General features: G+C 56.3%; 6 protein-coding genes across 6 annotated transcripts; 5 read left to right on the top strand and 1 right to left on the bottom strand.

The window, feature by feature from the left end:
* Positions 1 to 1,559: 1,559 nt before the first annotated feature.
* Positions 1,560 to 4,520, top strand: ACO1O0_002730 (non-specific serine/threonine protein kinase; the record flags this gene model as incomplete). Its single annotated transcript, XM_083192195.1, has 5 exons — positions 1,560 to 1,607; positions 1,666 to 1,694; positions 1,755 to 1,872; positions 1,931 to 2,078; positions 2,137 to 4,520. 5 exons carry the CDS (start codon positions 1,560 to 1,562, stop codon positions 4,518 to 4,520), a joined length of 2,727 nt encoding a protein of 908 aa, XP_083051252.1.
* Positions 4,521 to 5,016: 496 nt separating this feature from the next.
* Positions 5,017 to 5,723, bottom strand: ACO1O0_002729 (increased loss of mitochondrial DNA protein 1; the record flags this gene model as incomplete). Its single annotated transcript, XM_083192194.1, has 3 exons — positions 5,017 to 5,306; positions 5,371 to 5,509; positions 5,610 to 5,723. 3 exons carry the CDS (start codon positions 5,721 to 5,723, stop codon positions 5,017 to 5,019), a joined length of 543 nt encoding a protein of 180 aa, XP_083051251.1.
* Positions 5,724 to 6,210: 487 nt separating this feature from the next.
* On the top strand, positions 6,211 to 7,589 carry CDC43 (protein geranylgeranyltransferase type I subunit CDC43; the record flags this gene model as incomplete). Its single annotated transcript, XM_083192193.1, has 3 exons — positions 6,211 to 6,853; positions 6,903 to 7,228; positions 7,284 to 7,589. 3 exons carry the CDS (start codon positions 6,211 to 6,213, stop codon positions 7,587 to 7,589), a joined length of 1,275 nt encoding a protein of 424 aa, XP_083051250.1.
* A 286-nt stretch (positions 7,590 to 7,875) lies between these two features.
* COX23 (cytochrome c oxidase-assembly factor COX23, mitochondrial) lies at positions 7,876 to 8,195 on the top strand (the record flags this gene model as incomplete). Its single annotated transcript, XM_083192192.1, has 2 exons — positions 7,876 to 7,949; positions 8,012 to 8,195. 2 exons carry the CDS (start codon positions 7,876 to 7,878, stop codon positions 8,193 to 8,195), a joined length of 258 nt encoding a protein of 85 aa, XP_083051249.1.
* Positions 8,196 to 8,816: 621 nt separating this feature from the next.
* Positions 8,817 to 12,177, top strand: ACO1O0_002726 (N-acetyltransferase B complex non catalytic subunit-domain-containing protein; the record flags this gene model as incomplete). The annotated part of the gene is made up of 7 exons (XM_083192191.1): positions 8,817 to 8,951; positions 9,030 to 9,314; positions 9,510 to 9,599; positions 9,655 to 10,013; positions 10,155 to 11,191; positions 11,251 to 11,369; positions 11,425 to 12,177. The coding sequence occupies 7 exons, from the start codon at positions 8,817 to 8,819 to the stop codon at positions 12,175 to 12,177; spliced, it is 2,778 nt and encodes a 925-aa protein (XP_083051248.1).
* A 2,205-nt stretch (positions 12,178 to 14,382) lies between these two features.
* ACO1O0_002725 (uncharacterized protein) lies at positions 14,383 to 15,822 on the top strand (the record flags this gene model as incomplete). The annotated part of the gene is made up of 1 exon (XM_083192190.1): positions 14,383 to 15,822. The coding sequence occupies one exon, from the start codon at positions 14,383 to 14,385 to the stop codon at positions 15,820 to 15,822; it is 1,440 nt and encodes a 479-aa protein (XP_083051247.1).
* Positions 15,823 to 15,861: the final 39 nt, after the last annotated feature.

Raw genomic sequence — 15,861 nt, 5'->3', positions numbered from 1 at the left:
ATCAAAAGAGAATTCCCTAATGAGATTGAGCGCTATTGATGGAAAGAATGAAAACCTAGGACACTTGCTCTTGCATCCCAGCTCCTATCCAGCTACCCTACGTCAACAGACGAGAGACTCTTTGATGATACTCGGCATGTCCTATTTGGGCTCTCAATCATGAGATGATGGCCACAGACAGAACAGTTCCCAGTCGTAGAATGTTGGGTTACAAGCATGCCTGCATACTCGTAGCTAGGTATGTAAGTCAGGACCGACCTAGGATGTATGTAATTGTTTTATCGCCATGAAGCATACGAATACATGCATAGGATACCCATAGTCTCGAAACGATCGGAGGACCAACACTAAATATCAGAAATTTTCAAGAGATTAAAGCCCAAGCCTAGTAGAAAAATACGAGGACTCATCTTAGTTTCTTTAGTTTTATGGTTTTATAGGTGTAGAATGATGACGGAAGAATGAGAGGAGCATAAAGCTACAGCGGTCATGAGTGCGCTAACCTTATACTTGTGCGGATATACATACCTATAGGTAGTTAACTCTATGAGCAGGTATAGGCAGTACTGCCATAGACGCACAGGGACTGTGAAGCGAGTGCCTTGGAGTTAACTGGCGCCCTCGCAGTGGGCACACCACTTGGGATTTGGCGGTTGCTTCTTGGCCCAAATGCATTTCAGTGCCTGGGTGGCTGGAGGGACTTCCTCACGGGTGGGAGAGGAACTCCGGGAGGGGCAGGTAGAGAATGTGCATGGTCACGTTGCAGAAGGCAGGCTTTGAAACATTATTGTACATAATAAGTAATCCATCGAGGTCGCAGTATACCATTTTGACATATTGCAGCCATGATTCCCGGTCAGGGTGTTCTATCCATGGACATTTTGGTCCTGGGCATGCAGTGAGCCAGGCTCTGAAACTTGCCTGGGAGGTGCCCCCCGGCGACTGTGGCGCCACAGCGGCCCCTAAAATGTCCGCCCACAACACCCACAGGCCAGTGAACCCGCAGCACCCACAGCACCCACAGCGCCCCAACCCATCCCCATCAAACCCGCCCACTCTCACCCACCCAATGCCCACCCAATGCCCACCATCGCCCACCATCGCCTCCAGTGCTGCTGGGCTCTCCCTCCGTCTCGCGCCGCCTGGAAATTTCCCAAGGTTGCCCGACCTCGACTGGCCTGACGCCCCGTTGCGCCGCATCTCAACCACCACCCACCACACCGCGTTCCTCCATGGCGTCTGCTGCCCCTTCTCATCCTGCTACGAGACTCTGGTACTCTGTGCGTCGTTGCATCTAACAAACGCCTCCTCGACGCTGATTTAGAGTGGCTCCGATACCTTGCGTCGACTTGGACAGCCAGGCTAGTAACGCCAGACCGGACTGGGCCAGCGGCCCAACAACGTCCAACATATCCAAGATATCCAACGAAGCGGCGCCTACGAATTGCTCGGCGCATCTCCGTTCGAATCTCACCCGTTACGCTCCCGACGAAGTCTAGATACATCGCAATTTCCGGCCACCGCGGTATCAGCCATCGTCACCAAGTCGGCGCGGAGGGATGCAGACGGCAAGGGGGAGGACGGAGGCGCAGGGACGAAAGGTTAAGGTGGGAAGCCCAACGTGCCTTGCTGCTACAAGAAAATAGACCTCTGACACGTCTTCAGCTTGCTCACTCGTACCAAGAGCTCCTAGAGTATGTCGCGTCTTCTCTCCACAGTACATGTCTTATGTCTGGCTGACCGCATCTTTACAGCGAGTTCTCCAGCAAGGACCTCAAGTCAGTCGGCAACTACACACTCGGTCGCTTGATTGGAAAGGGCTCCTTTGGGAAGGTCTATCTGGCTACCCACAAGCTTACCAATGGCTCCAAGGTAAGACAACGCGCACTACTGTTTCTCCCGATTCCTCTGCTTACTCTCCCGACTGTAGGTCGTGTTGAAGTCGGCCAACAAGGACGACTCCAACCTCGCCAGGGAGATCCACCACCACCGACAGTTCGTCCACCCTCACATAGCGAGACTCTACGAGGTTATAGTTACCGAAACCCTCGTGTGGCTGGTCCTCGAGTACTGCCCAGGTACGACCCAACGCGCCCAACCGCCCTAGGAGAATCCCGCTGACTTTAGGATCCATAGGCGATGAACTCTACAACTACCTCCTCGAACATGGCCCCTTGCCCGTGCCCAAGGTCCAGAAGATCTTTGCCCAGCTGGTTGGCGCCGTTTCATACGTTCACAAGCAATCATGTGTCCACCGCGATCTGAAGCTCGAGAATATCCTCTTTGACAAGCACGAGAATGTCAAGCTTGTCGATTTCGGCTTTACGAGAGAATATGAGGGCAGGACAAACCATCTACAAACCTTTTGCGGCACAATATGCTACTCAGCCCCTGAGATGCTGAAGGGCGAGAAGTATGCCGGCGAAAAGGTCGATGTGTGGAGTTTGGGTATCATCTTGTACGCCCTGCTCTGCGGAGAACTGCCCTTTGACGACGACGACGACAATGTGACCCGCACCAGGATTCTGTCCGAGGAACCAAAATACCCCGATCACCTCCCTGCCGAAGCCGTCTCCCTGCTCAAGTCTCTCCTATCCAAACGCCCGTTGCCGAGGCCCACTCTGCCAGAGATCCTGGGCCACCCTTTTATTGCCGAGTATTCTGCCGTGCAGCAAGCTATCCTGGACGTCCAGGCACAGTCTCCATTCTCGACGCCCATAGAAAAGGACTGTCTTCAGCGCATGCGAGCTGCCGGGGTCGATATTGACTCCGTCATCGAGAGCGTGTTGGCACAAAAATGTGATGCGTTGGGAGGATGGTGGACACTGTTGCTTGAGAAGGAGCTGCGCAAGATGCGGAGGAGGGAGCGGAAGCGTAGGGAGAGGGACGTTGAAAACAAGAGCCTACGGCGCGTATCAGCGGCATCGAGTCGACTGGAGCGCATGGCACCCTCGTTACAAGACGTGGACGAGGAGGGCGGCTTGACGAACCAGTTCATTAGCTCGAGGAGCCGTGGCAGGAGCTCACGTCGGAGCGCGCACTATTACACCGACTTCAGCATTCAAGATTTGCCTTATCTTAGCGACCCTGGCAGGTTCAACGGCCCAACGAGTCCGGATGGGGACTTCCCTCCCACGCCTCTCGACAAGGACTCTATCAGATCCGTCTCCACCTCTCGCCATCGACGGCCGGTTCCCCCTCCGAAAGAAGGCGTTATCCGGAGCGCCAGGTCCCGCGGATCGACTCTTCATTTGGTGACCACATCGGAGGTTCTCGGTGGGCACGATCCGCAGCAGCACCAACATAATGGGCATCAAAAGACAAGGAGGAAACCAAGCCAGGCAATAATTGCCCACTGGAAGAACTGGACACACTGGATATTTGAGAATACTACCAAGCGGCGACGGTGGCACGAGAAGAAGTCGAGCCGGAGCACTCCTGATCTGCACAACAAGGATGGCAGCACTACGAGCAAAGATGGCAAAGAGGCTACACCGAGGCCGCAGACGAGCAAATACCCGACGTCCAGTTCCCCTAGGGGCCAGAACACAGCTTCGCTACCTAAAGGGGTAGTGGCTAATGGCCACCTCAACAAGTCCACCACGACGCCAAGCCAGGCGACTTCTGCAGCTAAGGGCTCGAGGTCTGCTTCAGGAGGGACCACCTCGAAGAGCCAACAAACTTATTACCAGCAACAGCAACAGCAACAGCCGTCCAGGATAACAACATCGCAAACCTCATATAAACGCCAATCGCTGTCACCCTCGCCCTTAACTCCGCGGGGTACCATGCGTCGACCATCTGCAGGACTGCGTGGGAGAAAGTCGACATCGTCCTCGGTCTCGTCGGTTCGTTCCATGCACAGGCACAGGCATTCCCACTCCAAGGCCTCATCTACAAGCTCAGCAGGTTCCGTGTCGACGTCCAGGACGCCGCTTCACCGGGGTCAGTCTCCTCACCACTCGGTCAAGGTCCTCCCCGCAACACCAACTACGACGTCGTTCCCCTCGAATATTCGCCTCGTTCGTGCGGCGCCGCCACCTCTCAACTTTTACAACGAAGGAATGCCGTCTAGCGACCAGCCAGGTCCGGGTTCTCCTAACCCCTTTGTTTCGGGGGTCCTCTTCGCCAGGAGAAAGAAGAATATCTTCAAGGGACCCACACTCAATTTTGGTAATGGGGCGGGTAGCAGCGCACGGAGTGCTACCTCGGGGGGGCATTCCAGGAGTGCTAGTGGCTCGGCTCTAGGGCGTCGCTCCGGGGAAATCACCATCCAGGAAGAGGATGAGGACCGCATGGCCGAAGAGGAGGATGCTATCGAAGAGGTAGACAGATTCACGCCCGTCATCACACGTCCTGGAGAGAGGGTGGAAGAACAGATCATCGAGGACGACGAGCCTACTCCCACCAAGGGCCCGCTAACTCCCCAAACTCCAACTCCGATCCAAACAAAGAACCCAATGAGCATGGCCAGTTCAACAACGGAGGAAGCCCGGACCCCAACAGAGGCGCGCCCTTGAGGGACGACGCTGATGAGGGCCCCCTTCGTGGATGAACGACGAGGGCATGGCCTTTGCAGCAATCTACTTCCGAACACTCGTGCTACACACGGAGGTGTAGGCAACAATTTCGAGCATATGCACCGGCTAATACGGTACCCGCCTTGTACCGCTTCTTTTGTCTTTTTCCATTCTCGATAGACTTCATATTTCTGATACCACATTTTGTTTTATTATCATTTTTTTTTTGGTTGTGATATGCGGAGGAGGATTGTACAGAAAATGTCAGCGCACAAGGTGCTCAAATTCGCACATATTTTCGCAATACCATTAATGGCTGGAAGAACCTAGTCAATCTGAATTTCATGAACTGTCTTGTAGTGTAATCCCCACGATCATTAGTGAAACCTGCTAAACCACTCCTTTTGCTCTGCGAGAAAAGAAAGCAGAATACCTACCCTAGTCCAAATTCCCCCGTCCGGAACTCCGTACCAGGCGCACACACGCCCCCTCTTCCTTACTCATCCCTTGCCGCACTCCTTCGCATCCTTACGACAAGCGAGTGCCTCTCCTCACGCAGGGTGATCCAGATCCAGAACCACGACACCATCTCGACAAACATGAAGGTGAAGAAGACACGGTTCTTGAGCGTATCGCCCCCCCAGGAGGAGGCCACGTACGAGGGATTGTGGGACGACGGGTGCGAGAGGCGGCCGCGCGGCGAGGGGGCCTGGTAGACGGGCGAGGAGGGTCCGAACATGAAGGTGTAGAAGAGGAGGCTCATGGAGAAGAGGGCGCGGATGGGTGCTATAGTTGCGGGTGGGGGTCAGCTTCACAGAGTGAGAGGGTGAATGGCGGAGAGAGTACGGACCTTGGGCACCCCAGTAGTAGAGGAGGCAGACTTCTTCGGGCATGGAGAGGGAGACGAGGTCGCTCAGGCCGAGGAGGGCGAGGACGGCGGCGAGGAAGCCGAGGGCAGGGCTCTGGGCTTCGAAGCCGCGGGTCTCAACCTATTTATGGGGAATTACAAGTATTAGTTTGGAGTGCTGCAACTGCGACTGGAAGGGAGGAGGAGAGGGGACTTGCCATGCCCATGCTCTCGCCGAGCACCCAGACGAGGGCCTGGTCATCGATGGTGCGCGGGCTGGTGAGGAAGAAGTAGGCGAGGGTGAGGTGGAAGAGGGAGATGGAGGTGATGATCGTCTTGGACGAGATGAGCGCCATGGCGATGGTGGCGGCGGAGTTGCGGGTTCGTTGGGAGCTTCGAGGCAAGCTGGTAGGACGATCGGCGAGCAGGTGGTGTGAGTAGCCGAAGTTCGCGTCGCGTTTTCGGGTGAGAAAAAGTGTGGTGGAATTTGAAAGATAGTGGAGGGGATAGTGAGGAATGGGATCAAGGACTTGGTGGAGGGCAAGGCATGGTTTGCCCCGGATCTCGAGGCCTGATGTCTTAGACTCTTGTGAGTCTGGTGGGCAATGTCACAATGGAGGTGGAAGCTGTCGAAGTTGGGCGGCGACGTCTTGCTGCGTCACAAGTTTGTACTGGTAGGCTTCCAGGGCTTGGCAGGGGTCTTTTGTGCGGCAGGCAGCGACAACGGCTTTGGCGTCTGCCCCTCCACAGCTTCACCATCCCATCACCTACACCCAAGTTAGTGACCTACCACTCACGAGCCGTTGGTTTGGTGCGTGTTCCCAAACGCACCTGAATTTCAAAATGGCCGCCGAGGATCTGCGTCTTGATAAGGAGAGGCACCTCAAGTACTGGCAGCGCTGTCGCAACTCGTACCTCCCCTCACCTTACACGGCGGCCGACTCAACCCGCCTGATGTGGGCGTGCTTCATCTTCTCCGCCCTCGACGTTCTCTCAGTCCCCCTTGAAGCCAAGGAGCGCGCCAACATACGCGATTGGGTCCTGAGTCTGCAGCACCCAGACGGTGGATTCTGTGGTAGTCCGACACACGCCTATGACGGCCCCGATGCGTCCAAGGGCGGCGCCAATCTTGCGGCCACGTTCTTTGCCCTTATTCTGCTGGCCGTTGCTGCTGAGGATGATGAGGCAGGGGCCAAGGGTGCATTTGCGGGCGTGCAGCGGAGGAAGCTGCTGAGGTGGGTGAGAAAGCTGCAAAGGGATGATGGGAGCTTCGGGCAGAATCTGTGGGAGGGGAAGCCCGTGGGTGGGAGTGACACGCGCCATAGCTACCTGGCGACCTCGATTCGATGGATGCTCAGGGGGGATGTCCGCCCCGGAGATGAGGCGTGGGAGGAGGATATTGATCTCGATGCTACGGCGGCACATATTCGCCGGGGGCAGGCGTATGACGGAGGTCTGGCCGAGTCTAATGAACAGGAATCACATGGTGCGTTTCATGCCTGGCGCTCGGGGTTCATATACTAACTCTGTTCTAGCCGGCTATGCTTACTGCGCCGTCGCCGCCCTTTTACTTCTTGACAGGCCTCCATCATCATCATCTTCTTCTCCTGCTCAGGAGACGGGTACGGCAATCGACCAGGGGATCCCTGATCGCGCAGGTCTTTTGAAGTTTCTCGCCGGCAGGCAGGTTAAGTACCTGGCAGAGGAGGAGGAAGACGAATCAGAAGATGGAGAAAACGTGATCGAGGCTGATATAGACTCATTGAGCCTAGAAGAAGGCTGCCGCCATGTAGGCTACAACGGGCGATGGAACAAGAAGGCCGATACGTGCTACTGCTGGTGGGTGGCCGGCACATTAGCAGTAAGTCATGACCGTGTGGCACCGAGTTCTTGACATCCGAACTGATTTATGGTAGATGCTCAGAGCCCCCTTCACGCTCAGCGTTAGCCCCTCGAGGCGCTTTCTCCTGGAAATCACCCAGCATCGCATTGGAGGCTTCTCCAAGCTGGCCGGAGCGCCGCCGGATATCTACCACGCCTACCTGGGTCTAGCTGCATTGGCGACGATGGGTGACGAGGATCTGAAGGATTTTGATGTGGGACTGTGTTGCAGCAAAGACACGACGCGTAAGATTGAGAAGGCCAGGGATGGACTGCTCGAGCGCTTGGGGAGGGATGCGAAAGATGGTTGGGCAAATGACGGGTTCTGGCCCAGCAGCTGATGCCGGAGCCAAGACCTCAGCTCAACCGAAAAGAGTCCACACCCCAGTGTACTTTACGATATTGCACATTGGGCTGATTCTGTTGATTGTCTCCCGGATGATGTCGCCGGTTTGGTGTGAATTGTAGCCTCTAAGTTAGGTGCTTGGTTGAGGCAGACAGTTGGTGGCGCCGGGGGTGTACGCCGAACTTCAACCGACCAACCTCAACCGCGACCAATTCCCATCAACCACCACAATAGCCATCGCGACTCGACCAGCCGCCACGGCTCCATCATTGACCTGCGCCATGTCATCCGAATCGCAAGATCCCAAAGGGGGAGAGGGTCCCTGGGACGACAAGACGCGACGCAAGTTCGAGAAGTGAGCCGCCGATGATGCCCCGGGCTGCCAAGATTCCCGACTGACCCCGAGTGCCATTGTAGCAAGTCTAAGAGCGAGTTCTACGACCCTTGTCAGGAGGCTGCGCAGCGAAGCTACAAATGCCTCTTCCGGAACAACGGCGACAGGACCATGTGCGGCGAATACTTCCAGTGCGTGGCAAGCGTTGAATCTGGGTTGGAGTTTGGCGAGGCTGACAAGCATTCATCTCTGCAGGGCATACCGTGATTGCAAACAAGCTTGGGTATGGACTCTCGGATGGATAGTAGATTACCACTATCAATCGCTAACCCATAATGCGATACAGGTCGAGCGCCGGCGGAAAGACACGACGCCATTCTGGACGTGAATGATGGGCGCCTGGCAACACGGCACACGAGGAGATATTCATTTGGGTCCAACGCTACTTGGGTGCCGCCAGGGGGAGAGATATTGTGACGAGACACGAAGAACCAATTGTATAATACGTGTACGGAATATAATGCTACAATAAGGGCTTCTGGCCGGACGTTTGGTGCCGTTGTTCTCGTATCGATTCCATACCCGGAGGTGTGGCTGTTCGTAGCCGCGGTGTAACTTCCTTCTTTTATAGCCACCACCTATCTAGTTACTACTCTGGCACGAAGAGATAAAATTTATCTTTGATATACTCTGTGAGATCTACAACAAGGCCCGTCAGGTCAATGGGTGCGTCTGCGTGCAGCACATCCCATAACATGCGCCACAGCACCGCCACGCGATCGCGGGGCAGTAAGCCACACAGCTCGACTGACAGCTCGCCAAACATCGTCCGTCACAGTCAATCTCACCCCTCCAACCCCACGGAGAATCTCTGCACAACGACGCCCCATGAATCGCTCAAGGCCTCGGCTCAAAAACGGGGTCGACTTGCAGCTCCAGTCTGCTTTCTCGGACGGCAACTGGCCCGTCGTCATTCGCCTCGCCGAGAAGAGAGCCCGGAGCCTCAATGATCCCTACTATGAGGTTCGTACGAGCTTTGGGCCGAGACTGGCTGGGGAGTTTCACAGGGATGGACTGTTGAAATTGACTGGATAAGTACAGGTTTTGAAGACATGCGCCGAGAGCCAGGTCGATGACCCCAACTCCAAGTTGGCGGCTGTGGCAGCTGTGGCTAAGTACGTCAAGGATGGCACTGTTATCAAGGACGTAGATGCACTAGACCTACTGGAGTGGGCGACCTTGGATGTGGCCGACGAGGATGACTTTCTGGAAACCTTTGGCCCCCTGAGGGTGAGGGCTGTCAAGGCATCTCCCAAGGACAAGCACGCCGCGTCTCGCTGCCTGGAGTCATGCTTGATCCATTGGGATCTCAACAGCGCCCAGCAGGTATGGTGTGCTCGGCGAATCGCACCCCATGGCGCTGCCAGGCTGACTTGGATGGTAGATTGCGGCAGTCCTTGACAGGTCCTTCCCTCAAGAGAGGCAGTTCATGTTTTGGAACATTGTCATTACGTATATGCTCTCTGTGAGTTGAGCGCGTGCACCTTGGCTAGCTACTCATGACTGACCTTCTTCGCCTAGACGAGTCCGCAAGCGTCGGAGGATAAGAAGAAGCTTTACGGAATGCTGGCATTCAAGCAGATTGAGCGCGCAGCACAGGCAGCAGAACAGGTATTCTATCCAGACGCGCTCGCTTCGAAATATATGGTTATTTACCATTATGCAGGCAGCCTCTGCAGTAGAAGACGGCGTATCGGCGCCGCCCCGCAGCATCCAAAAGGAGGAAGAGATTCTCCTACTTTACGATATTGTGGAAACGTACGGAACGCCCCAGGATTTCCAGAAACTCGCCTCCAGCCCGGTCTTCTGCCCCCTGACTCATTTCCGCCAGGGCCGGAAGGAGCTCTTCCTTCGTGTCATCGCCAAGCACCGTTGCGACAAGAACTGGGAAGCCATTTACCGCCTCTGCAAAGACTGTCTGTCAGAGAATGATGAGGAGGGTCGGCCCAACCTTCTGGCCTCGGACTACCACGTATGGGAAGAGTTTATTCTTGCAGCCAGTCACCTCACAGGAGTCGATGAGAAGTGAGTTTCTGTGTGAGCCATGATCTCTTGGCTATTGCTGACACCATCTAGGGCTGCAGACACTGTGCATAGCTTACTCCTCAAGTTGATTAAATCTCCGAAGTTGCGCCCAATATATAAAAGAAATCTTCAACTCGCCAGGGTTTCGGCAACATTCCAGTTGCTCCCAGAAGAGAAGGAGGACAGTGTGGACGGGGAAGCTGCCTCGGCGAGGCTTAAAGAACTTGTTCGGTATGTTGAGGACCAAGTCACAAGTCCAGCCTGTTTCGACGATATCAAGTTGTTCGTGGAAAAGTTGGACCGCTCAGGCGTGAAATACCTCTCGCAGGAATATTTTCCACGACTGTGCAAGAGCCTTGAAGGGGATGGCGAAACGAGACAGGCGCGCTTATTGTTGCTCAAGGTCCGGTACCTTGTTGCGACCTCCCCCCTATCATACTCTGCCATTGCTGGCGAGAAGAGCAAGATTAAATGCTCGACTTGCGAGACAGAGTTAGACTCAGCAGTCTGCTCGCCATGCTTCACGGCGATATGGAAGGACGGCCTCGAATTGTATCAAGACATGGCAACAAAGTCATCGGATACACTAGCAGCCGATCCTCAGCTGCCTCCCGAGCTCGCCCTTCTCGTGGCATTCTGCAGTATAAAGCTGGCCAGCCCGACCCCTAACACCACGCTCAGCTCGCTCCCTGCTGCAGTGGTGCGACACCTCTTCCACGCGATTCTTGTTCTGGAATACCAGCTCTCCTTCTCACCCAAGAACAGCCAGCTGCTCCTCGTCCTCGTTCAGCTCCATCTTCTCCTGGGGTCGAGCCCACGGTCACGCCAGCTTTGGGAGGAGCTCGCCGTCAAGCGGACCATTATGGACTCCCTGGGCCCCATCTTCTACGATCGACTGTCGACTGTCTCCCCAGCTCTTCTCTCGCCCTCGGATAACTGGGGATGGCAGCTGATGGACATGCTCACGTCGCATTTTAGCTACTCCCTAAAGCTCAGGATGCCTAGGCGGCTAATTGATGCGTTTGAATCGGAGAGCTACAGCTCCGTCTTAGAAATCCCCAAGTACATACAGAACCTCAGGACAAGTGCCACGCGTGCTATTAGCTTGGTGGAGGAGACGAGGTCGGAGAGGATGTTGGGAGCCCCCACCTGGGAGCTCTTTTCCGATGCGCGGTTCAGTATGGCGACACCCCAACTTATTTAGTGAAGGAGCATCTCGCTAATGATAGTCGTGTAGTCGAGGTCTCAGACGATACCCAGCTGAAGGAGACGATAGACTACGGGTCGTTTCCTTCATGGGACTACAGCGCATCGCAGCCCGTCCATGCGCGTCTCCGACTTGGCCCTCCTCCAAGCGTAAGTGTTTGACCTCCTCGGAGTTGGATTGTTTTCGTGCTAATATCCAGTTTAGAATCGACGAGCACACCTTGGACTTTTATCGGAAGCATTCCACGACGTGCTGGGATACAAGCCACCGACTTTGTACAAGGTACCCCTTGCCTCATCGGGATCCGACCAGTCGTTTGTGCTTGAGTCACTCAGCCGCATCGGCAACTCGTTCAATAAGTTCCTATCCGGCCCGGCGGGCGATCTCACACCCGCCGAGGCGGTATACTACGATGTCATTGGGCTGCTAAGCACACTGGTGCCGCTCTGTGTGGGAAGCAGCCGGACTCCGGCATTCGAGGAGGCCTTTGGAGGGCTGGCAGATGCAGTGGCAGCCGGGCTGGAAGGGCTCCGATCCCAAATTCCCTACGAGGGCGGCTCGGAGCCGGAGGATATTGTGTCTCTGCTTAGCTCGATGCACGCTGTGGGGGTGTACCGGGACATGGCCAGCGGGATCTCGCTGGCGGCGCAGTGGATCATCAGCTTCAACGAGCGCGCAAAGGAGCGCGACCGGTCCGGGCAGAGCAACCTGCCCAAGGAGGTGGTTGCCCGGATCAAGGGCCTCCAAGCGGCGGCGGATGCGGCTCTCAAGGAGGGACGGGGGTGGATGACGGGGGCCAAGACGCACATGAAGGGGGACTTCCAGGGGCGGTTCAAGAGGTGGGTGTTTGAGGGTGCGGAGGCGCTGCGGGATGTGGCGTACGAGGACATTGTGCCTGGGCTAGTGGGCAACATGAGGGAGAATGTGGAAGGGTGGCAGCAGGTGAAATGGGAGTAAGAGAGAGCCTTGTCTTGGACACCTGGTTGGTGCTCACTGCTCCTGTGTTACCTCACCTGGGTGCACGGTCTCAGGTTGGGTAGGGTGGGACGGTGGACTGTGGATGCCGGTGGGCTGAGTGCCAAAAGCAAACTTTAGGAGTTGAAATGTTGGCAATTTGCATAGGACTGGAGCATGTGAAGGGAGATGGAATGTAGATGATAGGATAAGGATCAACAGCTTAAAAGAGGGCACCGAAGCAAGACGACGACGGTCTGAGCTTTTGAGGGCAATCTTTGAGGGCAATCATGGCAATTGCGGCATGTCATGAATTGTCAACAGGCAACCAGTGAGGATCGGCATGGCGGGTTGAAAAAGCTTGGTTTGCTTGGCTTGCGTGGCCCCCTTGCTGCTAATGCTGGCATCCTGGTGGGTGGCCTGACGTGATTGGCGCTGATTGGCGCTGGACGTGTTTCGGCTGGCGGGTGCTGGTGAGTGCTGGGACACTGCTGGGGCACTGCTGGGACATCTGCTGGGACATCTGCTGGGACATCTGCTGGGACATCTGCTGGGACATCTGCTGGGACATCTGCTGGCGGGATGACGCCTGATGATTCGGCCGAGGGGGGAACCTGGAACCTGGAATTCCTGACAACCAGTCCACCACTGAAGTTCTGAACTAAGTAATAGCAACGAGGCCACCTCAGCGACCGACTTTCGAAACCAGCCATCGGCCCCCAATTCCCCATTCTCACGTTCACGCACGTTGGCCGTTCTCACGGGTCACCGTTGGCAATGCCGCGGCCAGGTGGATGCAGCACTGCAGACCGTGCAGCGCTGCACAGGCCTCCCACGCCGGCCGCATACCTACGCAGTAGACCGCCTAGACCGTCTGGCCTGTCCGACTACGAGGCTGAGCCCATGCCTGTGACACGATGTGATGAATGATTGTCGCCGATTGTCACACCATCAAATACCGTACCCATTCCAGCAGCGGCCTGGACGTTGCAGCCTCTGTGGTCGAGTTGGAAATTTGGAATGCTGTCCATCCATCTATCCATCCATCCACAGGTCGACATGTAAGGCACAGGCTACGGATCTCGTACGAATACAGAGTACGGAGTAGTACTATTAATACTACTTTCTCTTGTGCGTGTGGGACACCGAGACACTCTCGATACGCCCTCCCCGTCACCTGACGATGCATCGCTATCCTCCCCCATGAGCAGCAGATTCCCTAATTCCCTGACATCAAAGCCAATTTATGCCCTGCTTGTTGAATTCGTTGAATTCTTGAATTCCTGAATTGTCCCCTGTCCATGCGTCGGAACAAACACTACAGCCCAGGTCCTCCGGCAGCAATCCGCAATGACAACGGGCTAACGGCATCCACAACTGGCACCAGCCCACAATTGACATCCACTTTGTGGGGGGGGGACTGTGGCAGTGGACATTGTTAGTGCTGGCGTTGCAGTGTTGAATATCGATGCTCGATGGGGCCCATCATGCATCATGCACATCGCCAACCTGGATCAGATGTCCCGAGCAGATTTGACATCCAATGATGCCGTCCTCAAGTGCCCATCAGCGGCAAGCACGCGACGGCCAAAGAAGCCCATCATGTCCAGATCCAACAGGCACGAGCCCAACGGCGCAAGGGAACATATAGTAATCAACCATGTCCAAGCATGCCGAACAACCGGGCAACCGGGCCTTTCCCTTTATACTCTTTGCCGATCGCCTAGTCGCCGTGGATGATATCATCCGTCGCATCTCTGGCCCACGCTGTCCCCGTTCATGGTTGCTGGAACCTGGCTTGCTGTGACCTGTTGCTCCCCCCTGCCGTACCCTCTTTTTACTCCTGATCTAATCCGAGGCACCGAACCTCGTAGTCGACCCTCATGTATCATGTACGTGCGTAAGAATAATATTAGGTACTTCGTGGTGGATATTGTTTGTCGTTTTCAACTTGAGCTCACCCTCCTGTGACCCTGACAAGCTCTCCCATACTTGCATCCTCCTCTTCCCACACTTGTTGCTCCATCCAGGGACCTCGACTTCCGCTCTCTGACTGTCTCTCCATCTCTCTTTTGTTGCCGATTCTTTCCTTGCATATCTGCTTCCATCTCTATTACTCCGTCTCTATCCGTACTGCAACAACCTTTCCCGCTGTCGAGGTTGCCGGCCTCCTTCTCCCGTCAACCGCCGTTCCATGTCATCATCATCATGATGCTCGCCTCTCGGTGGTCCTCGGGCCTTCCCCGTAGAATCCTGCTCGTCGTCTTCCTCATATTCTTCATAGCCTTCCTCTTCACCTGGAGGGACAAGATCCACTCCGACGTCCTCTTCTTCAACCAGAGCAACCTCCCATTCGGCAAACTCACATCCGACGCAGGATGCCCTCTGGATCTCGCCTACCTCAAACACGAGCGCTACGGCCTACAAAACGACATCGTCTTCCACAGGCAGTGCCTTCGTGCCATCCGCAATGATGGCGTCGACAGGACCGACGTGGCCGATGTCCCCGATTCTGTCCTTGGCCGGTCGCAGGACGTCGACCTGGAGGGTGACTGTCGAGTACGCGAGGAGATGCCTTGCGACCCAGTCGAGGTCCAGGTCCCCTCGCCTTTCCCCGCCCAGCAGTATCCAGAACTGCTCTTCGGGGTGGCTACCAGCTTCGACCGCCTGGTCGATTCGATCCCCCAGCTCTCACACTGGCTGGCCAACTCTGGCGCCCGTCTCGTTGCTGTCGTGGTGGACGCTGCAGAGCGTGAATCCGACCTGGCCCAGCTCGTGGCCCTCTTCGAGAGCCACGGCGTCGAGCTTATCGTTGCCAGGCCCATGAGAGACGGCCTCGACGTCAATCAGCAGCACTTCACCGTCCTCGGAGACCTGCTCGCCCACGCCAACGAGGAGACCAAGTGGATCTGCGTCATCGACGACGACACCTTCTTCCCCTCCCTCTTCACCCTCTCCGAGGCCCTCGATAACTACGACCACACCGCGCCCGCCTACCTCGGCGGCCTCTCTGACAGCATGTGGGCCATCGAGCAGCACGGCCTGCTCGCCTACGGCGGCGCCGGCGTCTTCATGAGCATGCCCCTGGTGCGCCAGGTGGTCCCCCACATCGACAAGTGCCTCGCCGAGGGCAACACGGGCCAGGGCGACGCCCTCCTCAAGAACTGCATCTACGCCCAGACGGACACGCGCCTGACCATCATGCCGGGGCTCAACCAGCTCGACCTGCGCGGCGACACCAGCGGCTTCTACGAGTCCGGCCGCTGGCCCCTCAGCCTTCACCACTGGAAGACGTGGCACAGCGCCCCCGTCGACCAGATGGCGCGCGTGGCCGACTTCTGCGGCGGGTGCTTCCTGCAGCGGTGGCGCTTCGGCGGCGACACGGTCCTGGCCAACGGGTACAGCGTCGCCGTGTACAGGGGGGGCATCGCCCACGAGGACCTCAACACGACCGAGGCGACGTTTGACAATGCGCACCTGTACGACTGGGCGTACGGCCCGCTGAGGGCGCGCGTCGACGGCGGCGCCAAGAAGAGCTTCATCCTCGTCGACGCCGAGAGGTTTGGCCAGGCCGTGAGGCAGGTCTACGTCCACCGTGGGGGGGAGAGTGCTCGGGACGAGGTGCTCGAGCTGTGGTGGGACTGGTAATTTATAAATCGGGGGGTGGGTGGGTTGATTTACATAAAC

The sequence above is a fragment of the Amphichorda felina genome (genome assembly GCF_050947745.1).
Source record: "Amphichorda felina strain 45539 chromosome Unknown scaffold_3, whole genome shotgun sequence".
NCBI classification, from domain to species: Eukaryota; Fungi; Ascomycota; class Sordariomycetes; order Hypocreales; family Bionectriaceae; genus Amphichorda; species Amphichorda felina.
Note: the sequence above shows the minus strand (reverse complement) of the source record. Positions and strands in the feature narration are given on the sequence as shown.